General features: G+C 43.6%; 1 protein-coding gene across 3 annotated transcripts; it reads left to right on the top strand.

Moving 5' to 3' along the window:
- Positions 1–577: 577 nt before the first annotated feature.
- LOC109642622 (chloride channel protein 1-like) lies at positions 578–25,575 on the top strand. 3 transcript variants are annotated; one of them, XM_069516349.1, is made up of 24 exons: positions 580–924; positions 5,907–6,192; positions 6,462–6,593; positions 6,713–6,841; positions 7,339–7,472; positions 7,586–7,663; positions 7,788–7,866; positions 8,224–8,349; positions 8,699–8,783; positions 9,220–9,321; positions 9,604–9,688; positions 11,791–11,946; positions 14,811–14,880; positions 15,352–15,462; positions 16,883–17,096; positions 17,332–17,465; positions 17,585–17,676; positions 18,085–18,165; positions 18,347–18,434; positions 20,061–20,143; positions 21,096–21,140; positions 21,750–21,854; positions 22,983–23,069; positions 23,166–25,575. In XM_069516349.1, the coding sequence occupies exons 1-24, from the start codon at positions 817–819 to the stop codon at positions 23,637–23,639; spliced, it is 3,084 nt and encodes a 1,027-aa protein (XP_069372450.1). In that variant the 5' UTR covers positions 580–816; the 3' UTR covers positions 23,640–25,575. The 3 variants fall into 3 exon arrangements, with proteins under 3 accessions (XP_069372451.1, XP_069372450.1, XP_069372452.1); XM_069516350.1 differs by lacking the exon at positions 6,713–6,841 and having other exon boundaries at positions 578–924; XM_069516351.1 differs by lacking the exon at positions 11,791–11,946.
- Positions 25,576–26,296: the final 721 nt, after the last annotated feature.

Here is a 26,296-nt window from a genome sequence, read left to right as displayed (position 1 = left end):
TATATTTGCAGTTTGGCAAGTAGGACTTTTATCCACCACAGTACCTCAGGTACTACTTAACATGCATCTGTTATAATCAAACAAAAATTATTTTAAATTAGCCTCACTGGCAAACTTATAGAATAACCTGTTGAAAACAACCACATTTGATAGGTGAGATAAAAAATGAGGAGATAACTGAGTGTTTAAGCTACTGTTGTACTGAGCTGAGATGTTATCAGTTTATTTATCATGTCAGGGCTTATCATTTTACTTCTTAGACACCTTTCCTTTAGACATGTTTAATTCAGCTGCATTCCAGGGCTGAGATGTGCAAATGGTATTTATAATAGATGATTGTGCAGTGAAATATATATATTTATATACTTCTGCTTAAGGATACGGATGAAACAGATAAAACTGAGCAGTATCAACAGAAATCCTGGCGGGGGCAGTGTAGCCAATAGTTGCAGGGAGATGTTTCTAGCACGCAAGGAAGACATTTCTTTGGGCAAACTTTTTAATCAGAGATTTCGCAAGTTTTTGCTTCTATTTTAAGAACTACTTCATCACAACCTCCTCCACTGTCAACACGTATACTGGACGTACATATTAGTCAGGCTACAGTTGTTAAGCAGCTGTTATTCGGTGCAAGACTTTACATTTCTGTCGTTTAAGTTTGTCCTGACTTAACTTCACAGCGGTGAGCAGATAGCTTAGAGGAGTGGGGGGGTAACCCCAGCTACAGCTAGATGAAACCGTGTGTGTGTTTTGTGTGTGTGTGTGTGTGTGTGTGTGTGTGTGTGTCCTGGCTGGGCATCCAGCACAGTCCTGGTAATGCTGAGACACACGGTGAGCGGGTGGGTTTATTTTTGGGTCAGTGACAGTGTGTCAATGGCTGCAGATGCGTCAGAAAGGAAGGCTCTGAGATACAAGCAAACCCTGGTCAGTGTCCTTCTCTTGTTGTTCTTTCTTCTCTCTCTCTCTGTTCTTCAGTGTCGTGTCTTTCTCTGTCCATCCGTCTGTCTCTGCGTCAGCTTGTCTCCCTCCCTCCCTCTCTCTCTCACTCTGTCAGATTTCTTTCTCTCTGTTGTGAGTCCGCAGCTTCCTTCCCTAAATCACTTGTGTGTCATTCTTGCATGACGCACCTGTACTGTAGGTGCAAACTACATGTGCATGAATCGACCACATACTTTGCGTGTGTGTGTGTGTGTTGTGAACATGGTGAAGACCAATTAGCTGCTGTATAACAACTGGGTTATGCACATGGTCACGCAACAGGTGCTGAGACACTGTGCACCTCGTTCACCCCTGATCTTGGCATGAACATACACAAATGCACACACACACACATGCACACTTCATCACTGTCTCTCTGCTTCCTACTTTCTGTGGCGGCCACCTGTTTGCTCCTCGTTTCTTAAGCTCTCAACATGTGTAGGAATGACCTCTTTGATATGTGTAACACAGTATGCACGCATGCTTGTATGTGTGAAAGTTTATGTCCAACATGTGTCCTTGCATCTTCATCTGTGTTCGTCTGCAGAATGTGTGCATCGACATGTGCATTGCGTGTTGACACAGAGGGGAAACCTGATCATGCATTTGCAGCCGTGCTAATCTTCACTGTTCGTGTGGTTACATGGGGACGTGTATGTGTGAAGGTTGTCACAGAACATCTGGAGGATTTTCACCACAGCTGTGGGATATTCTGTGAACCCTGTACGTTGTCATAGGTTCATGATGTTCCCCGATAGACCAGTAGTGAGACACATGTTTGAGCACACAGTCTACATTCAACAGGGTTCTCACAAAATATAAATTGAAAGTAAATGCAAAGCAACAGCAGCCAGGCACAAAATGTTGTAACTCCAGAACCTTTGCATGTTTTACCTTTTTAAATGTTCCATTTTTCAGGAGCTGTTTTGTCCTTAACAATAATAGATAGTTTAGTGAGTGGCTAGAAGGAAGCCACTTTGAATAAAAGACATCACAGACCAATTAGCAGCATGAGAGAAAATGGTTACCTGGTGTCTGATGAGACATTCTTTGGGTAGCGATGGAAACATCACATCAGGAACTTCCCACCACCAGGTTAATATTTCCTCTGTGGTGAAACATGGTGGTGGCAGCATCATGCTATGTGGGGCCTCTCAGCTGCAGGGACAGTGACACTGGATGGAAAGATGAAAACAGCTGAACACAGAGATTCTTGATCTTAAGTGCGTGTGGTCTGATACTTTCATCACAACAATGACAGCACAAATCTCTAACCGTCCTTGAGTGGCTCAGCTTAGGTGCAGAAAGTTCTTACTTTTTGAAATCTGGAGAGGTTAATTTTACAAATGCAAAAACAAGCAACTGAATGAAGGTGTGTTTCACTACAATCCTCAAAGACTAATTCATATAGCTGCAGTAGCTCTGTAGTGGTGATCCGCTGGTGACCATGGTGACCTATAAGAATTTATTAGTTGTTGAAAGTTGATGCCTTGGGTCGTCCCAAGTGTGCGAGTGTGCTTTTTGAAGACGATACAAGCTGTGGTAACCCTTCTGTTTACGATGTCACCCATGGAAGCAGAAATGTAAACGGGACTATTGTGTTTTTTTAATGAGTTTGTGCTTTGGTAATTCTGTGTGTTCATCTAACTATGTGGTCAAATCATTTTATCAGTAAAATTCCCTTGAAGATACTGAAGGAAACATCTAAAAACTAGAACGTCAAATAGTCCCTTAAATTCAATCAAGCTGCACCAAACTGCACAAACTCAGAAATATCAATCCTCTAAATACGCTGGAAATTGGGTTTGTCCTTGGCCCATGTTCCATCATTCCTGGAAAGCTAACAAACTAACCAGCAAACTGACGGGTTAAAAACCCAACCTCCTCAGTGGAGGTAACAGGTGTAGAGAAGTAACTGAGGTGTGTGGACATCACAAGTATAATCAAATAATATCTGAATATGTGTGAGAGCAGATGAGATTCAGCTGCTGCAGGACTGTATATTTATAATGCAACAAAATGATAGTAGTCATGTTTGCATCCAAATATAATGCAAATCTTTCTGGGTAAATCTTTCAAAGAAGGAAATAAGGAAAGGAGAACCGGAGCAATTTGCATTTCCACCCACTGCTATTATGATAATTTTACGAGCTTATTCAACGAGCTAAAGAAGTTGTTGGAGTCATCCCTCCACGCAGGTTCCATGAAACTGAAAAGAGTTGGATCCACGTGTTTTTCTGCGGGGAATTAGGAAGCTCCGCCACCACCCAAAATACAATCAAACCACACAGTTGTCTACTCTGTTGTTTGTGGAATGATAATGGAGCCAAACCGGACACGGTGCTGTGGAGCTAGTTCTGCCTCTGAGACATGAATCCCTCTATCAGACAAGACATGTCTGCACACCAGGTCATGCTCCCTCTGAAATTACAAGTGTGTGGGAGAATCACCTGGTGTGTGTAAATGTCTTGTCTTCTGGATGTCATTGCTTCTGTCCAGCAAGTCTCATCCGGTGTGGATGTGCCGACTTTTGCATTCTTTCTGAGGAATCTCTCTAGAACAAGAATATTTTTTGCTAGGGCTGAGTATCAAACCAAAATGTGTGTGTCAGACTGAGTATCTAAAAAACAAATGAGTAAGTAAAAAGTACTTAAAGTTGGCTTTGAACGTCTGATAGATGCATTGTCTTTCCTGTAAATTGACAGAATATAACATTTGAGTAATTTCTCTTTGGTTTTGTTTATATTTAAACTGAAAACTCTTCAATGCTCTCAGCTCAAATATTGCTAGAATGGGCAGTTCGGAGGAACTTCTCAGTTTATTCTTCCTGTCAATACATTCAGGGATTAGAGGAAACAGCTGAAAGTTCATGGAGACGGAGAGAAGAGGAAAGAGCGAGACATGGAAGAAATGGGGGAATAGGATGAGGCATTGAAAGGTTCTCTGATGGTGAGCGAGGTGTGGGAAGTGTAATGAGGTATATTGGATCGCACCGATGCTAAATTTAGCCCAGAGTAGTGTTTCACCGGCAAAGAGAGCGGGGGGGAAAGAAAGGGAGCGGAGTAGAGGGCAATGAAAGAAGAGGGTAATGGAGAAACAAGTGATTAGTGCAGAGTAGAGTTTCACCTCGGTCCAGAGGGAAAACAGGAAGGAGAGGTGGAAAGAGGTGATGACTCAGGGGCGGGGGGGGAGGGGCCACAACACACTGAGGCGGCCGTAATGGAGGTCAACAGCTGACACACAACTCCCGATCAAATCAATTCATGTGGTTGTAGAGAAATTATGTCCCCACTCTATCATTTTAGTGACCTATTAGCAAACACATCGCATGACAACACCCCCCACCCCCACACACACACACACACACTGTTTATCTGGTTTCACCTCAGCTAATCTGTCTCTTAGTTTGTGTTTGTGCTCTTTACTGACAAAGATGGTTCTGCATGGTCTCAACCTGGCTCATGCCTCATGTGTTGAACATTGAGATAATGTATTTTGTGATGTAAGTAAGTTATGTGGTAGTAATGAGAGGTCAACAATGAGGCTGCACCTTCATGATACAAGATCTTTGACGTTTGTATAATATTGGTCCTGGTTCCAGAATCAATAGACCTCATATATTTAGTCGTAACCTGTGCAGGTATAATCTGCGGTATATGATGGAGTCATGTGTATGTAAAACATTAACAGCTGTTGCTTTTTCCAGGAACCCAGTCTGAGTAAATGAGAAGTAACATTTTAACGGCCCTATCCTAAATTACGTTTATGACACCACATGATCTAAAGCTCGGAACAAAGTAAATGTTGATTAGTGGACCATGAGATTATTTTGTCATGTTTCATCTTTACAGACAATTTATGATTCATAGTTTTTTTCATAGGCTCTTAAATCATGTTATGACAACGAGAGCGGTGGAGTTATGACCCTGCAGACACGAGCTTTCAGGACGGGTCGAGTCTAATCTGTGGTGACAAATCAGTTCTTCAGCCTCCCAAACTTACAGCTGCTCGGACCAGCAGGAAAATATAGTGTTTTACATTTAATAATAAACGCATGAGCACCGTCCACCAGGTCAAGACACTTCCTAACGTGTTTGCATTCAGTTACAGCCCATTGTGTATCATGCTGCTCAGGTTTCACTGTCTCTCTGCTCATACACTGCGTCTGTGTGTGTCTAAATCCATCCATCTATCAAACTGTCTGTCCGTGAACCTGCTAAATTAAAAGCTGTTGAAAGGTTACAGCACCAACGGCCAACGTGTCAGCACCAGACACAACTTACCAGCTTGTCATTTGTATTCCTGGAGTGCTATTGTCTGCTGCTGATGAACTGAAGATAAGATACATATATTTATAATTATGAGCCCAGTCCGGAGCTGGAATATTATCCACAACTCCTATACAGTGTAGATTAATAAATGCTTCATGATTCATTGCTTATCTGAGTGGTGGCGAATTTTATAAATTATAAATGACATGAATGGAATCTTTTGTGGATTTTTATGACTTTGGTGACCTCTGGTGTCCATACATATGTATTGTTTTCACTTCACGTCAGAAACCATTGCATGAAAACGACTGAACGCTGGATATTACCCAGAAAAAGAAGGCATCTGCTGTGTGAAATCGTGTATTATAAGGAAAAGATAAGGTTTAGCTGTGTTATTGACTGAAAGAGATGAGACTTAATCTTTTCCCGAGGTGTCTCACGCACTTTTCTTGGAATCTGTCTGCAGGTGATCAATCTCAGAGGCTTGTTTCCATTAGAGCTGTTTAGGTCAACACGGTCTATTTTTAGAGCCGTTTACTGTCCCACTCGAGTCTTGTTCAATCAAGCACCTGCTGTATTTGTCTGATGAGCAAACACTGGGTATTCACATTATCTGTGCAAATTCATTAACGGGTTGTTTTACCGATCGATCCGCAGCTCTATGGGGAGTACCAAGAGAACCAAGGAGGCTCCGGTAGACGGGAGGCCACGCGCCTGCTGACAGAGAGACAAATCAGGAAACACGGCGACCATCACCGCGGCCGCGGGAAGACGCGGCATGGACTTGGCCGCCGTGGTCAAAATGGATACCACAGTCGCTATCAGAGCAGACAGAGGAACAGGCGTCAGTCCAACATGGAGGCTGAGGCCGCTGATGAGCAAACGGCCGACCCAGATCTTACGTCGTCCATGAAGAAGAAACGCTCGTACTCCAAGTGTAGAGGTGAGAAGAGATTTTAAGAAAGAGATTCTTTATTAGACCCATTGACTGTAAATAAAGATGGATGACGTGTTGGGTCCTGAAAGTGAAGCTGAAGCGTCTCAATCGCAGTATAGGTCATAAACCCCAAATAAAACGATTGGTCAAGCACAAGATGGCGGCGCCAGTATCCAGTAGTGATGGCTGGACAGTGGGAGAAGCAGAAATGGATTGTCCATCTTTATTTGCAGTTTAGACATTAGACCTTTAACCCCTGTGATTTTTTTTTCCAGACTGCATAGCACGTGTGCAGAGATTCCTTGTGACCAGGTTGGGAGAAGACTGGATCTTCCTGGTTCTGTTGGGCATCACGATGGCTCTGGTCAGCTGGACGATGGACTACGCCAGTGCAAAGAGCCTGGAGGGTAGGACTACCGATCCCAAGACGCAACTTCTGATTTCATGTTTTTTTTCTTAGCTCCAACAGTCCTGCACCTTTCATCCTGCTTGTCCCTCCTCCTCCCTCCACTTCATCCCTCTTCAGCCTATAAATGGATTCATGGGGAACTGAGGGGGAACATCCCGTTACAGTACCTGGCCTGGGTTTCATATCCCCTGCTGTTCATCCTGTTCTCCTGCCTCTTCTGTCACCTGGTTTCTCCTCAAGCGATCGGTCTGTACCTGCTTCCTCCTGGTGTTTGTGCTCTCGTATGTCTCTGTTCTCATCCCCCTGTGGTCACAGGGAGAAGACGATAAGGTGTAATCTGGGATTCTCATTGAAATATTTGTGTTCCAGTTGGTTGTGGACGTTTTTGGACAAAATTGGATGTTAAAAGGGCATCGATAAAACTTGACATCTTAATTTTTACAAGTTTAAAACTAAAGAAAGGCTACAGAGTCTTTGCACTCAGAACTCCAAAGTCATTTAAATTATTTCACTGTTGTTTTCATTAATTTGTTGTCACGCTGATTATGAATCACTTTGTCGTAGATATGATTTGAAAAGTGCTGTAAAAATAAAGTATTATTATTATTATTACTATTATAAACGGACAAATCAGAAAGCTTAGAGATTAGAGGTTTTGAAAGTGGCTGCACAGTTGTTATTATTCTATAATTATCTATTTCTTCCATCCGGTGGCTCTAAACAAACCTCCCCCTCTGTCTCAGGCTCTGGTATCCCAGAGTTGAAGACCATCCTGAGAGGTGTGGTGCTGAAGGAATATTTGACTCTCAAGGCTTTTATTGCTAAAGTCATCGGTCTGACCGCGGCCCTGGGCAGCGGCATGCCTGTGGGCAAAGAGGTGAGTGACCCTGAGTCATTGAAACAGCATCTCTGTAGTTGTGTGTTACAGATTTTGGTCGTATTCTTTATGTACATGATGTAACTCTGTTCTCCTCCCCCTGCTCCTCTCAGGGCCCGTTCGTTCACATCGCCAGTATCTGTGCTGCAGTTCTCAGCAGGTTCATGTCCTTCTTCTCAGGAGTTTATCAGGTAAGTTGATCTCCATTTTTTAAGAGTTTATTTTTTATAAATATAAATACTGTGTAAGATATTCCACATTTATACGTTGTGTTTCCATCGTCTCCATCCTTCCTCCTCCTTTGTGGATCAGTAGAATCCATACTGTTACACAGACATCCTAACAGTGGGCTGCGCTGTCGGAGTGGGCTGCTGCTTCGGTACTCCCCTTGGAGGTAAACAGACTTTTCCCTTTATGACTCATCTTCCCCTGAAAAGCACAGAAGACAAATCTGTGTTAGGTTTGTTCATATCTCACCATCCCAAACCATAACACATAACTCACATTAACACAAAATATACAGTAATAGAATTTAATTCAAATCTACAAATAAACAAAGAATACTGAGTCCTCAGATATAAAACAAGTTATTCAAACATGGTAAGTAAGAATGCTTATTTACACCTGAGAAGAAAATAAAAAACTTGAGACTCATACAGTACAAATACGGACTCCAGAATGCAAAGACAGAAAAAGAACGATACGTGAGCTCTGTTCGTCACCGATGGTGTTTTTCTTCTTTCTCCACCAGGTGTGCTCTTCAGTATCGAAGTAACATCCACGTACTTTGCCGTGAGAAACTACTGGAGAGGATACTTTGCTGCCACGTTTAGTGCCTTCATATTCAGAGTCTTATCCGTGTTTAACAAAGACGCAGGTATGAAGATGTGACAGTCGATGTAAATATTGTGGGGGATTTGTGTGAGACACTGGACGATATAATGTCACCGTCAATACCAATCATTTTAGTTTACTCTAATTTAATGTACTGGGTGTATATATCATGCATTTTCCACTAGATGGTGTCGTCCTCCATCATGTAGCCACACAGGGTTTTTAATGCCTGACTTGGTTTATGGAGAAGTTTCATAAGAATACTTAGTATAAAGGTCTTGACAAATAATAATTCACTGTGTCCTGCTGCTGTGAATAAAATCCTGTGTTTGATTTGTTTTTAAATGCTCAGCCACTGTCCTGCATTTACGTCTGTTGTCTTCGTCTTCCAGTGACCATCACTGCTCTGTTCAGGACAAACTTTCGCATGGATTTCCCTTTTGACCTGCAGGAGCTGCCAGCGTTCGCCATCATCGGGTGTGCGACAGGAAAACTGAGACCATGAGAAACATGTGGCGGTTTTTTTAGTGTTTGTGCAAAAACAAATCCCTCGTAGAAATGTGGAGATAAAAAGTCTTTATGTAAATGTAACATTTGAGTCTTCGCTGATAATCCACATTAGTAGTTAACCAGTCACCTCAGGGGGTCGAGAGGAGAGATATACAAACAAAAGCACAGGTGACTGTATGACTGAATGTATGTAGACTGACTATCTAAGGACATACATGACAGACCAGTTATTGCATTTTTGTCATATCATTATAATATTCAGGCTTTTACTAATGATGGAGCTTTTTTTTTTGTAATAACAAATGACACTTTTACTTGTTTTTTTTGTTTTCACCAGTGTTAAACTCACGTTATCTCTTCGTGTCTTTTTTGACTTATGCAAGGTTCAAATGTTTGTGTTCAGGATTTCCTGCGGCTTCCTGGGGGCGTTCTTCGTCTATCTCAACAGACGCGTGGTGCTGTTCATGAGACGACCCAACGCTATGACCCGCTTCCTGACTAAACAGTGAGATATTTCGGAGCACTGTGTTGGAAAAATGTATAAATTATCTTTAAACACAGAAATAACACGAAGTGACACAAATAGAAATGGATTATGTTTTATTTCTAAGACTTGATGTTCTTTTTTATTTTTCAGCCTGTTTTAAATGTTGCTTCATAAGAGCTTAAACTCCTACGTACTGTATTTGCTGTGTAAGAGAATCCATCTGTTGATTTTTACTCCTTGAGATTTTACATAATATTGAATCTTAATGCTGATTTTCTCCTCCTCTGTGTTCCCTCCCAGTCGGCTTGTATTTCCTGCTGTGGTAACGCTGCTCATTGCCACCTTGACCTTCCCGCCTGGGTTTGGACAGTTCATGGCAGGAGAGGTCAGAGTTCATAATCTTCTTGTCGTACCTCTCGTGTAAACAATCTGTTTGTGACAGCGTAGTTAATGTCGCCCCACAGAAGCAAACTGCTGTAACCAATGAACGTGTTTGAAAATCCCACCAGGAAAGATAGTCACGTGAAAGTACACCTGCGTCAAAACAACACACAACAAAGGTTTTCCAATACATCCATCCACAGGCCCGAGAAGACAGAACGTGAACAGCAGGGTGTGAGCTCTGTCTGAAGCAGATCTTTTGTCTCTTTGATTTGCTTTCGTTTAAAGTAGCATCACAGGCCAGACTGGATAAATATGAACCTGCTGTTTTCTCTGCACTGATCCAACATCACAGGGAGTTTTGTGCCTATTTAAGTCCGAAATCTTTCAAACTGCGACCTCCACCTGCCATTGGACTGGGCGGGGAGGAGGGAGATGCTATCAAATGCGAAAGGGGTAAAAGGATATACAGTGGATGGCGGTAATGCACCTTGACGATGATTGCCACCTGCCAATAATGATTCAAATTAAATCTTTATTAATTCATCTTTAATGGTAAATTAAAAGAATTTAAAAGTGTAAACGATAAAATTGGAGGTTCTGTAAGTGACACAAATGCCAAAGTCAGAGATTTTTCAGAACATTTCCTGCAGCCCCTCCAGTAAAATGTCAGAATGATAATGTTTAAAAATTACAACACTTCAAAAATGAATCATCTGAACACTATCAGCATATGATTGTGCGTCTGTGGCCTGACTGTGATGTTAGTATCCGTGTTTCTACTTCATTGGTAGAGACGTAGCTCGTAGCCTTTGTGCTGTGTGATTACAGAGGGAGCTTCAAGGTGGAAGCTCAAACAGCCGTGGATCAACAACTCACCCACCTAGAGCGACGAGCTAATCATGTGTTTCACACACACTCAGAATGGACAACTTGTGTGTGTGTTGTCAGTGCACATGTAGCCCTCTGTTTCCAGATGTCAGTCAGCAACACCTTAACTTGGTTTTTTTTTTTCATTGTGCCCTCAGAGCAAATCTTTCACACCCTCTTTGTAGAAATGTCTCACACCTTTTCAAATAACGCACATCATCGTTTTAACACCAGAGGAGTGAAGTGAATCTAAATTTACTTCAGGAAAATAAAAAACGGCGTTGGTGCAGAATGTGGATCCTCTGTATGCGACAGACACTTTTCTCTCTTGTGAAAGGTGAGTTCAGCTTTTGAGGTATGAAATCCTTCCAATCCAACTTGATAGCTTGGCGCAGAGTGACAGAAGCCGCCGCGCAGCGACAGGAGATTAAATGCAACACGGGTTGTGAACCAGCCGTGAACTCACAACTTCAAAAAGGCACAGGAAAGCCTATTATAACATCCCGCTCTGCCGAGGCCCGCGGCGCAAGATCCTCTGCATTTAGACTCATATATATACGTGACGGTCTTTCAGGGCCTCGAATCAACCATAGCCAAAGCAGGAAGTGCAGAAGTAAGAAAATCTAAATGACGTGGGTGTTGTTTTTTCCCCTGTGGTGGCGTGATGCAGATGCAGGAGGTGCTGGGATTTGTGCCTGTGAGCAAATCCAGTCATTTATGCAAATGTGGAGCAAAACAGTTGAAGAGCTTTAGTCATTCGTGACTCATGTAAACAGAATGAGTCATTGGAGATGGCCAGACGCACCTGTCTGCTTCCAGCTCCACTTCCTGTCTGTTTTTATCCCACTTTACTTTCCTCCTCTTTTCATTTTTATTTCTTCTAATTTTATCTTTCCTCCTCTTCACCCATTATCCTCCTCCATCTTCCTCTTCTCATCCTTCTTCCTCCCTTTTTGTCACCTCTCCTCTCACTCAGTCTGTATTTCTCTTTTCCCCTTTTTCCCCTTTCCACTCTTCCACTAACTCTTTACTCCCCTTTTCTTTCCATCTTTCTTTCTTCCTTTTTTGTCTGCCCTCCCTTCCTTCATCCCTCTTCTTATCTGCTCCCACATTCCCTCTCTCCCCCCTGTGCTGCCTCCTTTTCTAACCATCTCTCTGCGATCTCCTCCACCCTCCCTCCCTCTTTTCTCACCCCCTCTTACCCACACCCACACTCTCCTCTCCTCACCTCTCCAGCTGATGCCCAGGGAGTGCATCAACTCTTTGTTTGATAACTTCACATGGACGAAGATTTCGGGATCCCCTCCTCCGCTCGGTCTGGGCCGCTCGGTCGCCTGGCTGCACCCTGATGTCAGCGTCTTCATCATACTGCTGCTCTTCCTCATCATGAAGGTCTGTGGCTGCGGGTGAACGTGTGCGTCTTTGTATGTGTGGCTCCACATGACGTCAGCATCTTCCTTGACATCCTGTGGGTGGGTGTGTGTGTGTGTTTGTCCTTTTTTTCCTGACCAAGGTCAACTGTGCTGGAGAGCTGCCGGCACTATTACCTTTCTTATGATTTCTTTAAAGCACACGCACACACACACACACACACACACACACCCTGGAGATTAACCGACAGTATTAATCAGTCTCATTTCTTATTGTCAGTTAACAGTTAAACGGTTAAAAATGAGTGATCTCTAAAAATGTCTATTACCACTGAACTAAAACCTCCTCACGCTGAGCCTCATAATCTTCACACTGTCAATCTGTCCACCCCCAGTATCCTCCTTCATTTAGAAATGGTGCGAGGTGAGTTCATGTGTGTCAAACACGCTCCAGGCAAATATACTGACCCGTCGTCAGTCTGTTGTCTGCTGCAGAAAACTGCTCCAAGCTGTCGCCAATCTGCAGCTTCTCAAGAGCTCGAGTCGAGAACAGTGAAGACGTGAGAAACTGGGAAAACGGATTATTTTCACTATGATCATGAACTAAACTTTTCAGTCACATGGGAGTCATGTGACGCAATGTTGTGTTCTTGTATTTTTTTGTCTGTCATTGTCAAACTCTGGCAGCCGTGTTAGATTAGCCAGTGTTGTCGGGTTGTTTCTGCCCCAGTAAAGAAGTCGGGACTGAACCGTACGTCCTCAGTTGTATTCCTCTGACTCGTCCTGGGATTTCAGATACAGACAAACCTTCAACTTCACCACCAGAACTTGTGGATCAACACTGAGCAGAGAAAGATATTTTGGAATGACGAACACCATTTCACCATTTCACCATTGGATTCCACAAAATCAATTTAGCCTTTTCTAGAGGACCCCAGTCTGTGTTCCTGCACTGTCTAAAGTCAAATTAGGCAGAAACGTCCTATAAATAATCCCGTCAACAGGATATTAGAGCCTGTCACTCAGCGTCATACACTTCATTGGTTTAGTCATGGTGCATCTCAGCTGAGCACAGCAGCTCCCTGTCGTGTGAACTTAATTCAAGCAAAGCAGAGAGCAGCTGGCTGCGAAAAACTCAACACCCTAACCGGTCCAACCTGTTGGGGTAACTCGTTAACGTAACTTTAACCTTCACAACTTACCCGCCTCTCTTACCCCTGTCCATGATGCAGAGTCCCAAACACGTCCACACGCCGCTTCTCAGATGCTTTGGTGTCGTGATCGTCGCTCAGGATGCTTGACAGCGTTCTTCATTTTCTCAACAAAATATCGTAATCTCACGGACCGATCTCTGCTGACAAGCTGACAGTGAGCGCCCCCTGCTGGATCACAAGGCAGACTTGAGGCTTAAACAGACCGTTACAGTCCGAATATGAACTCCGGTGTTCGAACAGGACTTCAGAATAAAAATCTACAGGTCTATCTTGTATAGTTTTTATTCTCTGCAGTGATGGTGGAAGTTTGATTTAGATTTTTCCTGTTTATTCTGCCCAGCTTCAAACAGGTGTTCACGTCAGCCTGAAACTGTTTTTACTTCCACGTTCTCTCCGTCTTTATAGCACAGAAACAGATGGTGAGATATTTCCTCTGTTTATTTTTACTCCCATCTCCACACTGTTCTCTCTCAAACTCTGTATCCCAGTGTTTCTACTCCCATCTGTCTCAGCATTTCTGACACCAACGAAGGACTGTGTGTGTGTGTGTGTGTGTGTGTGTGTGTGTGTGTGTGTGTGTGTGTGTGTGTGTGTGTGTGTGTGTGTGTGTGTGTGTGTGTGTGTGTGTGTGTTGTGTTGTGTTCCTGCACGATTGTGTTCGAACAGACGACAGCGAGCTCGGTCCTCTCTTGTCATCAGGGTAGCTGCCACACAGTCAGAGACGTGCTAATGAGTTTTTATCTCGTACCACAATAATTATGCTTTTCTCAAGCAATGATGACAAACGATGTATAGAAAAGTAATCTGGACTGTTACAATGGTAGTGTTGTGTTTCTTACCAGTCCCCTCAAATCAAAATGAGAAAGCCCAGCATGTGGTCTCTCTCTCTCTCTGTCTCTGTCTCTCTCTCACACAAAGGTAATCATTATCACTGATGAGCTGTCTGCAGTTGAGAACAAAGCGTATTATCATGCAAGCTATTTTGAAGCCACATTCTGATGAATACAGAAATTGGACGGTGTGTGAAATGTTTATGATTGTCCCACACGGTGACAAATTTAATCTGGGCGTCTCCCAGTGCAGCTACAGCGGCATCGTCTGCAGCTTCACTGGAGCAGCTGTTGATTAAGTGCCTTGCTCAAGTACAACCAAGGGTGATTGGGTTCCCTCCCCCCCAACCACACACACACACACACACACACACACACACACACACACACACACACACACACACACACACACTTTCCACATTTTCCACTTCTGTAACTCAACAAGCCTTGACCAGATCTGGGTTTTGTTTTTCTCCTACACAACTACAAACACAGAGATGACGATCGCTCAAAAAGGCAGCGGGGACTTGACGTCGCCCCTGTTGCTATGCAACGCGTGATGTTGGAAGTGATCTAATTAGTATTAGGTGGGTCACCTGCCACAACAAAGGAGATATCATTGAAAAGGAAAGAAGACAACAGCAGAATCGGTCGGTTATCGTCAAGTGAAGGGATTGAGATGATTTCTCTCAATGAGAGATCCAGTTCAGACCATAAATAAAGATGGACGACGCGGCTCCACTTCCTCCCTCTTATTTAGTTTGGTCCATGTTCATAAAGTTTTGAAGCTCGGTTAGTTTTCAGTCGTGTATCATCAGTTCTGTGTTTCTGTGAATCCTCAGTTCTGGATGTCTGCCGTGGCCACCACCATGCCCATTCCATCTGGAGCCTTCATGCCGGTCTTCATACTGGGTGAGCAAACGCTCCTGTAGACTTTAGATAATGTCGTGTAGCCTGTAAGATTATGGATCATATAATGTGCATTAAGTGTAATGTTTTATCAATCAAGAGGATGTTAATGCCTCCACTCCAGCAGCAGCCAGTAGCTGGAGGCATTCAGTTTTCAGGTTGTCTGTCCGTTAGGAAGGAATTGAGGGTGTTTCTTCAAATTTGGTAAAAATTTGGCCTCATCTGAAGAACATTTTAAACATTTAAAATCAGAAGAAAACAGGAGCAATGTGAAAAATAAAAGCATCAGAGTTTACAGGTGAGGTCTGTTGCTCAATATATTAGTCACATGGGTAAATGTGAGGATTTTACAATTCCTGTCCGTTGTGTCGATAAGGTGAAAGTAGGAAAATTGTTTTCTGTTTGTCCTCATCTTTGTTTTTACTGAAGAGAATAATATTTGAATATATTTAATTTTTTACTTCCCTCATGTAGGAGCTGCGTTTGGGAGGCTGGTGGGGGAGATCATGGCCACTCTGTTTCCTGACGGGATCGTGTTTGATGGCATCCTTTACCGCATCATCCCTGGAGGGTACGCAGTCATCGGTCAGTTTCCCCTCCCTCCTCTTAGCGGTCCCCCTCCTCTTAGTTGTACTCTGCGTCTGCAACTTTCGTTCCCTTTTCCTCTCACATCCAGTTGTGAATGGATGTTGACGGGACAACACCGAGTTACCAGCAGTATCTAGTGTAATGTAATATCAGGGTGGCTCATATTCAATTATCGGGAAGTAGAAGATATTGACATTGTTTTTAAATATCATTCATTATGGTCTAAAAATTATTGAAACCCGTGGAAACAATTATGAGAAATGTATTAACTCCAAATATCGATAATGACATTGGGCCACAAAAATCCATATCATTCGAGCTCCGCATTTAACCTTCAATCAATTTTTTGACGTCATATTCTTGAAGCCTTACTGTCAAGTTTTCCACCTCCTCTCCTCTCACCCCTCCTCCTCCCTGCTGTCCTCCTCTTCCTCCTCCTCAACTGTCAACCTCCTGCCCCCCCCCCCCCCCCCCAGCTTGTCACTACTGTTCAAGATGTCCTCTTCCTTCTCTCACTTCTCTCTCCTCCAACTCCCCCCCCCCCACCTCCCGTCAGCCTCTCTGGCCCCTCCAGTTGTCACTCGTTGTCATGTTGTCCTCGCCACCTCATCTTCCTCTTCTCCCTCGCCTTGTTTGTCCTCCTCTCCTCCCATTACCTCTTCCTCCTTCCCGTCCGAGCATGTGGTGGCTTCGCTCTGACAGTTAAATGTCACTGTGGGTTCCCTGTGCTGTCCTCTCCTCAGCCGCTGACCCAGAAACGTGGCCTTCCTTTAGTCCCTGTACTGTTGCCCCACAAAGCTCATCCCTCTTTCCTCTGCCTTGATCCCTTTCTTCCTCATATTCCTCATTCCCTCCCCACTTTTTCTGTAATCCCACTTCTCCCTGTCATCTTTCCTTTTCTGATATTTTCCTGTGACCTAAGCTGCTTCCTGTCACTTCTCACAGGTCGTTTATTTTTCCTCCAGAACACATTCATGGAAGTTCTGTTCTATTTTTCTCCTCCCTCATTCATTCTATTCCTCCTGCTCCCTCTTCTTCCCTCATGTTTGATTCTCCTTGTTCTTTTATGTATTTTTGTTAATCTCATCCCTTTATTATTCATCCCTAATCTCCTTATTTCTTTAATCTTGTTTTTCACTTGTTTTATTATTCTGTCCCTGCCTATTTTCCTCCTGATCTCCATCCCTCCTTTCTGCCACCTCTCCCATGTTCACGTCTTCTTAACTCCTTCCATCCTGCTTCTCAACCTCCCTTAAATGTCCCTCTCTTTCTTTCTCTCTTCCTTCTTCTCTTCTCCACCTGTCCCTTCCTCATGTCTCCACCATTCTCTTTTTATTCCCACCTTTACCATCCATCCATCCATCCATCCATCCCTCCCTCCCCTCATCATCATCATCCCATCCCGTATGTCCGACAGGAGCGGCGGCGTTGACCGGTGCGGTGACTCACACGGTGTCCACGGCAGTTATATGCTTTGAGCTGACAGGCCAGATCTCCCACATCCTGCCCATGATGGTGGCAGTCATCCTGGCCAACATGGTGGCCCAGGGCCTGCAGCCCTCCCTGTACGACTCCATCATCCAGGTCAAGAAGCTGCCGTACCTGCCGGAGCTCGGCTTTGGACACATGAGGTGCGTGGGTTCCTCATATTACGTTTTCATCACCATTACCTCAGCACAACTTTTCATCTGTGGGAAACAAAACAGTGAGGAGATCTGGGGCGTTTGATTTGAGCTTCCAGTTGAAGAGTAATTTTTTTTTGCACACTGCTCCTTGTGTTTGCTTCAAAACATGACTTGCACGTATTTAAACATGGATGAACACTAAGTGTTTTCACTCCGGTGTCCTCCTCCGTGTCCCTGTCAGCCAATACAACATCTTTGTTGAGGACATCATGGTGAGAAAAGTGAACTTCATATCCTCTCAGTCCACCTACAGAGAAGTCAAACTCCTGCTGGACTCCTCCTCACTCAAATCAATCCCACTGGTCGACTCAAAAGGTAGAAGAGATACCAGATTTCAATTTTTCACATGAAAACATCGAGTCCAGGTTGTGTAGTGAGAGTACGTACAAGAAGATGTTCAAGCCGTGACTGAACTCTCTGTGTTATGTCACCAGAGTCTATGATCCTGCTGGGCAGCATCGACAGGTTGGAGCTTCTGGCTCTCTGTGATTGGTGGTTGTCACCGGACAGGAGGCTCCTCATGCAGGTGAGGAGTTCAGTGACCGATTTATCTGTCAGATAGAAGGATTGCTTTATTTTTCTTTTCTCTGCTGTTACAGAAAGTGTTTTGATTTCCTAATGCAGACATTAACAAAAACCTAATACCTGAAGAACATACTGTTATAATTGTATATATACATTTTATCAAAACTTTCCTGGACTGGTTATTTTTGATTCCCATTATATGATGATTTTGCCTGAATAACTTATTTTTTAGCTGAAGTTGTTTTTGCACGTTTCCATGGAGAAACACAATGCCAAGAAAAAATAAAGCCAGAGGTGTTAACACACATCAGAGGGAGCACAACATCAAAATAAAGCCACAGGTTTCATGATTTAAAATCTACACTGAATTGTGTCTTTATGGATCTGTTTAACCTGGATGTGGATTCAGGAGCAGAGCCAGTCTCAGAAACACAGCTGGGAGTCCTTCGCCTTCGTGGATGAGGAGGAAGAGGAGGAGGAAGGAGAGAAGGCGAGTCTCTAATTTGTTCCCTCTGATTTCAAACCTCGTCAGTCTAACGCTGCCTTCAGACAAACTATTTTTTTCACTAGTGGTCAGTCTGGTTGGTGCTGTGACTTTTCCATCTGCCTCAGTTTTAAAGAAGTTTAATCATAATAATATTCACCGGGTTACGTTTGGTTGTCGTCTGCAGGGCAGTCCAGTGCAGGAGGAGAGGAACGGCCCCCTGTCTCCTCCAAAAACCCAGGAACCGTCCTTTAACCACACTGCTCCTGTTCCCGGTGAGCTGAGAGGACCGCGTACATATTTCTGAGTACATTTTTAGTTTCTTCTTAATCTCAGTCGCCACGTTAAACTCAAACGTTATAATTGCATTGTTGTTGTTGCATTTTGCTCGAGGACGAACACTTCATTTGCTCCAGTTTGCCGTGTTTAACTCGTTTCTGTCAGAGTCAAGTGCCACCCTGACGTCCAGTTTAACATAGAAACGAATCAAACCACTGAGGACAGTCACAGTTTCTGATCCCTCTTCCTTAGCTCCGTTACACTTGCAAAGTTTTGTGGCATGGAGTCGAGGCTGGAGAGCGAAAGCCTTATGGGGCCTGTCACACTAACACTGATTCCTTCAGACAAGTTTTGCTCACCAAGATGATGCAATTGGGTTTATTCTTTGCTGCGTCTCCCCCTGCTTCTCCACAAAAAACATGTCAACTGATATGACTAAGCATTTAGTCAGAGCCCAGATGGTGTATGGAGCTCATCGGGTTCTCATATATGTTAATACATCCGCACACAGGGGACAGAAACGCATCCTGTTGACGTATAAAATGAGTGTCCGCGGGAATTGATCTACTCATCAGGAATGTTACACAACCTGCAGAACAACAGACGCAGCAGCAAAGAAGAATTCAAACTCGTTTTCCAGGCTTCAAGTAAAGTTTTTCACAATTTGATCAGTTGTCACTTGGATTCAAAGATGAACTGAATTCGATTTCAGTGGTCAAAGGTCACGGGGACCTGATGTGAATCAGTCAGACTGAAACTTTGTGATGTCTCTGTGTGTTGAAGGTCTTTGTCAGTGATACAGGATATTAACCTGCTGCATATGAAACAACCTGGAACTGATAAGTGATTGTCCCTCAGCTTGTCTGTGGTGAAGACCAACACCTATGGTCTCTGTTTGTAGTTTCAGAGATAACGTGATATTTCCAGGGTTATTCTCTTCCTCGACTTCTTCACCTCATCCTCAGTTATGAAGAAGTGTAAGTAATTCCTGGACTCTGATATTCTTTCATATCTGTCCTACTTGACAAAGGTGTTATATCTCAATAAGTATGGTCTTAAAAAACCTTAAATTTAACTTGTTGAAAACTCCATTAACCCCGAGGGGAAATAGTCAGACAGATCCTGCAGCTACATACGTCCTTCCAACCATTCTGTTAACTGAATAAAATGTTGGAATCGTCTATTCGGTTACTGTCTCTGCCTTTCATGCTATTCCCCAAATCGTCTTGAGCAGGCTTGTTTGTCTCTGCCCTCAACAGATGTCAAACGATTGGAATTAATAACTCTGTAACCCTAAACAGGAGCGAGGGATGGTTTGTCTGCATGTTCACCGCGAGTCACCAGATGGCGTGCATGTGTGTGTGTGTGTGTGTGTGCGCCCGTGTGTGTTTACCCCTCTATTGTGGCACAGCAAACTCCTCAGCTGCCTATCGAGCACGAGTCTACGAGTGGAACGGTATCCAGGCAACAACAATAAGCAGTTGCTTGGGTTGCCGCAGTCTCAAAAACCTCGATTAGCAATTAGGTGATTCTCTCCAAATGGTTTTAGGTCTGTGAAGATGTCTTTGTGTAATTTATTAACCTTCACCTGCTGCGTCTCTCCCTCTTCACCTCCCTCACAGAAGAAGGTTCTCTGCAGTCCGTGAGCAAAACACTCAGGGGCCTCTTCACCTCTACGAGCAGACCGACTGAGGGGCAGTCGCAGGTGTGTCTGCACTTCTTGTTGCGTGTCTGTGTGTGTGTGTGTTTGTGTGTTCTTAAACATGTACAGAAAGCTGCAGCAAACACGTCTCGACTCTGTGATTCTCAGCCGTCAAGAAAATTTCCCTTGCAAATAAACCCCCTCATCATTCTGGCAATGCCGTCCCGAAACCGTGTGCTCACGCCGGCACTGCAGGGATATAAATATTTATTCTTTCTTTTTGCAGGGTAATTTTTTCATTATTTAGATCCGCTTTCTATTCAGGCAGATACACACTTTATCTGATTGACTGAGGCACGCGAATACACAACTGCTTCCTCATCCTCAGACTCCCTGAAGTCGAGCATCATTCTTTCAGCCTTGTCTCGTATGGAAATATGGAAGCAGAGACTGGAGGTAGCGTTATTATTCAGCTTGGCGGCGAGCCTGGCTCACAGGGAAAGCAATGCATGTCATCCGTTTATATGAGCAGGAATGAAAACCACATCCACAATAAGCATATGCTTGTAAGCTCGCAAGATTAGAATTTGATTTCTGTTGTGCCCACTGCTGTGGCTTGTGAATTGCCAGTCTGTTTCTGTATTATGTTTTTGGAGTCAATCCTGCTCCTGCACAGGGAATTGTTTTGGTTTTTTTCACAGCAGCAAGCCTCAAATCTACAGCTGTGAATATCAAACAGACGCATGGTGGGATGTCCGCATGGGTGCATTGGTGTGGTACATGTCCCATTCTTGTGAACACAGTGTCTCAAGAACACTTCTTCCAACTTGGTACAAATCAAGGAACAAAACACAGATATTTATTTATCCTATAAAGTTTCAGTGAAGCTCTTCTGGACTTTAGCTCAACGTTCAGCTGAATTCAGAGGAACAGAAATGACAGGATATGTTTATTAAATCATCAGTCACAAACATGTGATCTTTCGTTTGTCTCTGTCTTTTCTTACTGTCTCCAGGAGCCCTGTCCTCCTCCCCTGTCGGACACAATGACACCAGAAGAGGTACGGTAACGATGGAGGGACGAGGGATTTGTAAGGTTGTGTTGTTTTAAAAAAAATTGTTGTATAACATTTTCGGTAATTGCGTTAAAGCAACTTCCAGTCTCAGAAAAACTCAGGAATGGAACCAGCATAGATTGTAAATTAAGATGGACGACAGGACAGCTGCTCAAAAGTGAAGCCAAATCATCTTGATTGCCCCCTGGTGGTTGGCTGCAGTCGTACATGTCTAAGAGTTTCTCCTCTGCAAGTCACTGAAGTTCAGCTAGAAATCTGAAAGAGTCACTTCTTTTTAAAAGTTAACTGAACTGTGAAGTCAAATCCATTAAATCTCAATGTCAGCGTTCAAATTCGTGTCTCACTTCAGTAACAGATCTGTCAAACTTCAGGAGGCTCAGAGTTGGGACACGTTTTAACTGCGATGTGAACGCAGCCACAAATGATTTATGTAACTGTTAATGTTTTTGTATATATTTAATAATTTGCACAAAAACAAATCCTGGCCCAACAAAAGCCTGAATTTGTGTTGTCACGACTCTGAACTGATGCCAGACCGTCGACCTCTGTGACCTCTGTGACCTCTGTGACCTCGCTTCTCGTTCGCTGCCGCAGATCAAAGAGTGGGAAGAGGGCGAGATGGACAAGCCGATGGAAATCGATGAGATACGAGTCGACCCCTCCCCTTTCCAGCTGGTGGAGAGAACGTCGTTGCACAAGGTGAGCGAGGAAAGGCGAACAGGGGTCACAGATAAACCCCGTTGTCGTTGAAGGATATTCAGGAAGGACGTAGTGTGGGAAGGATTTTTAAATTGTGAGATATAAACTGCGTTGGTCTTTTTTTCTCCAAAAACATGAATCAACTTCTGATTTATTAACGTTCCGTGCTCTGAAAGGTTGATAAGAAAAAGGCTCCAGACCCGATGAGACGAAATAACAGCCCAATGCTTTAATGGAAAAACTCTTCATTTAAAAAAGGTTCATATCTCAAGTAACAGTTTGAGAAACAGAAGAAATATTGTCAATCGCTTCCATTTTCACTCAAATGTTTTATTCATCATTTCATAAATTGCATGAAATTACTGCAGGTGTCCTGTGGTTGATTTTTATTGTAAAGTGTAAACTCTCCATGAACGAGTTTGTAAATGGAGTTCGGCACCTCGAGCAGCTTTGTTGACGTTCCCACATTCGACTGTACATCGTTTATTTCCTGTAAAGTCTCATTCAGCCGGGGAGGTGACTGAGGTTCATTAACACGCTGTGGTCTGAGTGAATGGAGACGGACACGGCAACTTTTCATTTCTTTTTTTTATTGAGTGAGAAAAGAATCGTAATCATTGTCGAGAGCAGGTGGAGGAGACTACATGAGGAAAGTTTAAAATATATATATATATAAACAGAATACAGTTTTTAAAATCCTTTTTTTTACCTTTTTGTGTGCGTTAACATTTATTTGCTCAAGGACGATTCGATGGTTCTATATTCGATGTTCAAGGATTTGCACGTATCCAGAATATTCTGCTTATTCCTGCGATGGAGGGGCCTTGGGATCGAGGTGCTGACGCAGACAAAGAGCTCGTCCACAATATGAGCAGAACACTTTCCACCTGGAAACGCACTCAAGGACTTTTTCTTTTTTTCTGGGTTCACATGGAGCCTCGGGCCGGTTTGCTCTCATCTTTTCTGTTTGTGTGCGGCTGTGTCTAGACAGAGCTGACAGGGGGAAGCACGGAGCCTGTAAATCGTCTGAAGTCGCAGAACGATGTGAAAAAAAAAAAGGCCGTCCTGCTCCGAGGGGTTCTGCTTTGTCGTAATTTGTCGCGTGACCTTCTCACTCTGTCTCCACAGACTCACACCTTATTCTCACTGCTGGGGCTCAGTCATGCCTATGTGACCAGTATCGGCAAACTGGTGGGTGTGGTGGCGCTGAAAGAGGTAAGAAACTTCAAGTGTGAGTTCATTTTCAATCTCTCTCTACGATCTTTCTTCCTTTCCTAACACTTCTCCTCCTTTCCTTCCTCCTTCCTCCAGCTCCAGAAGGCCATCGAGGGCTCCACGCGCTCCGGCGTCCGCCTCCGTCCTCCTCTCGCCAGCTTTCGCGACGTCAGCAACCACAAATCTGTCTCTAAACCTCCTTCCTCCTCTCCCACTGCTCCTTCCTCTCCGACCTCCACCTCCCCTCCCTCGGCTCCGACTGTCCCCCTGCCTCCCTCCTCCTCTCCGCCTCTCCCCCACCATGAGGGTGAGACGGAGGTGTGGATTGAGGGCGTGACGGGGGAGGCGGAGGAAACGAGCAGCGAGGGGGGCGAGGGCATTTTCTTCACAGCCAGTCGGAGTTGTAGCTTCGACAGCAACCTCAACCTCCCTCCTTCCTTCACTCCTCCCCCAGTACCTTTTTCTTCCACTCCTCCTCCTTCTCCTTCCTCCATCCCTCTCTCCACCCTGAGGTCTCTTCAGGGACTCCTTGATGGGGGTGAAGACAGCGATGATGAGCCAATGGTTTAGATTAGATGAGCTTGACTGTTTTTTTTATAATGAATCTTTTTTTTAATGGTTTGAGTTTTTTCTTGTTCTTAATCTGTTGCTCTGGTCGTTGGACACTTACCTCTTTTTATCGCACTGACACTGATTCTCATTTCACAGACCTCCACCTTGTTCTTCCCTCTGCCCCGCCCTCTCTGTCTGTCCCCCTCATCAGCTCTGCGTCTGTACAGTTGTTTTAAACCGGCCGTCTCATTGTTTTTCCCACCTACGCTCGCGAGGGTTAAACTTCCCAGTTGTCAGTGTCCTCTTTTCTAAATCTTCACAGTTTCCCTCAGGGTTTGTTTCTTGTCAGGGATTAACAGCAGCCAAAATAACAAAACAAACCAATGTAGCACAGCGAAACTCATCGCGTCATTGTTAGTGTCCTGCTCTGTGCCTTGCACACGGACAATTGAGCCACCGACTGACTTCTTTACCTCCTGAGTCATAAAATTAACATCAAATTGTGAAGAGCTGATTTAAATCAACACGTTTCAACCTTAAACCAGCAGCTGAGTGTCACCCGGAGGGTCTGTTCTCTGTAACTCTGCTGAGTGGGTTCCATCTCCTGTGAGAAGAAGTGACTGAGAGTCACAGCTTCAACTGTCACAATCAGATCCGTTCAAAACACTGAGACGTTATTAACAAGCAGAGTTTATCTCCAAAGTTCAGCAGGAAACTTTAAAACGTGAAGAATGCTGAACAGAGTTTGGTGGATTTGTTACAGCAGCAGCTCTTCTGGGTCAGGAAGCAGAGGATCATGGGTAATATCCACCATTCAGTTGTGTTCTCAGAGCCCATGGGCTATTGTCTGATGAAGAATTAGCCTCTGGGGCAATGGGCAGTATTTTCGGGCGTGGCAGAGGCTCCTGCAGGACTCCGGATAACGAGACAACAAGTTGTGCAATTGCGTTGTTGCTTGTGCTTTAAAATCACGTCTGAGGAATTCATGTGTAACAAAACGCTCTCATTTCCACTGATTCTCTTTGGATGTCGCTCAGAGCGTATTTTACATCTGTGTACCATTAAAATATTCTGTTTACAGCCGTGTGCAGCCCGAGCTGAAAGTGAATCCCTGTAGTTCTGCATTACCTCATCGTTTGTGTATCTTTTAAAAAAGGTTTTGAATGGGATGAGAGCAGAGGCTGTTGATTTTATTTAATTTTTTCTAAACTGGCGACAGACCATCTGGACAGCGGGCTAATGGAGCTGCTCAGTCCAGTGTGGAAGATTGGCCAAAAGCCCCAAAACGACCTCCAAATTGCGAGGCGACCTTGTGGATGCAGCCTCAGAGCTCATCTCATCACGGTTAAGTTGATGGATGGTGGAGCTGAAGGCGGCTGACGACGGACAAAACCCCAGTTTACCCAACGAGGCGGCCTCCCAGATTCAGCACACAGTACTACTCTAGATCATTTGAACTTGGAACGAGATCTTGTTTTACAGATTTTTACACTTTAATCATCCTGGTAATTGATTCTTTCTCTGCATCGTGGCTGTGTCTCACTGTAAAAGCATCATATACGACCATGTCTGTGTTTGTGTAGAACTGCAAAACCAAAACACTTAACAAGAGACACGTTCGGCTCCTAGACCGTAAATAAAGATGCATCTCCCTTCCTTCCTTCCTTCCTTCCTCCCTCCATCCTTTTCCTTCATCGCTCTTATCTCCTCATCATCCTCTGGACTCCGTTTCTCAGGTGCTGTTTTTAAAAGTCTTTAAACCTGCAGATTTATCGAGAAGCTCTTCTGTACGTGTCTGTTTCTTAAGGGGCGGGGTTGTTTTTATTCGTCTGTCTGTGGTTGTGGTTAATGTATTTATTTATTTATCTTTTAGGTGACTCAAATGTTATCTCTCAACTTTTTAAAACTGTGAACAATGTAGGTTAATAAAGTTTTATCAAGTGAAATACCTACATTTTGTTCCTGGCCCTCATGTTTTTTTATTTTTTTTATTTAAACAGGAAAGACCAGAACACAACACAAACGTTTCTTTGGACCAAGAACTGAACTCAGGCGAGGTAGGATATAGAAATACTGATTTTCAAATTCAAGTTTTTTTATTATAGCATTATTTAAAACATTTTAATGTTTCCATAGATGACAATAAAACAAAAAATATCCTACGTCTGTTTCCGCACATCTTTAACATCTAAATTGAATTTCAGATCTAAAATAAGTTTTTAAATTTAATTGGCTTCAGATATCTTTCGTGTTCACTGTCTAACTTCCATTTTTGCCTTAAAAGAACAGTTGATTGCTTTTCATCTTTATTTATTTTGACAGGGTGACAGGATTTTCATATCCGCCTTTGGTTTTATTTCTTAATTGTCTCGTTATTTCAAAAAAACGTAGAATAGCTGTCGTTTCTTTGATTTTATCTCATGTGTCATTTTCAGGCATTTATTCTCTTCTTTTATTTTTTTTTATGACGAAATGTATTTTATGATGTGGTTGACGTGAAGTCTGCCGAGGTAATTCAAAGTAATTGAACACCAAAGTTTCACTTCCACTCAAAAAGTGCTTGATTATTTTTTTGCCGTTGTCAATGAGGTGTCTCTTATTTTAAACTGCGGACCCTCTCGTGTGATTCAAGTGCGTCTTGGTGCTCGGACGTTTGATTTACAGGACGAGATCTC

The sequence above is a fragment of the Paralichthys olivaceus genome, chromosome 20 (genome assembly GCF_024713975.1).
Source record: "Paralichthys olivaceus isolate ysfri-2021 chromosome 20, ASM2471397v2, whole genome shotgun sequence".
Classification (NCBI taxonomy): domain Eukaryota; kingdom Metazoa; phylum Chordata; class Actinopteri; order Pleuronectiformes; family Paralichthyidae; genus Paralichthys; species Paralichthys olivaceus.
This window is presented reverse-complemented; position numbering and strand designations above follow the sequence as displayed.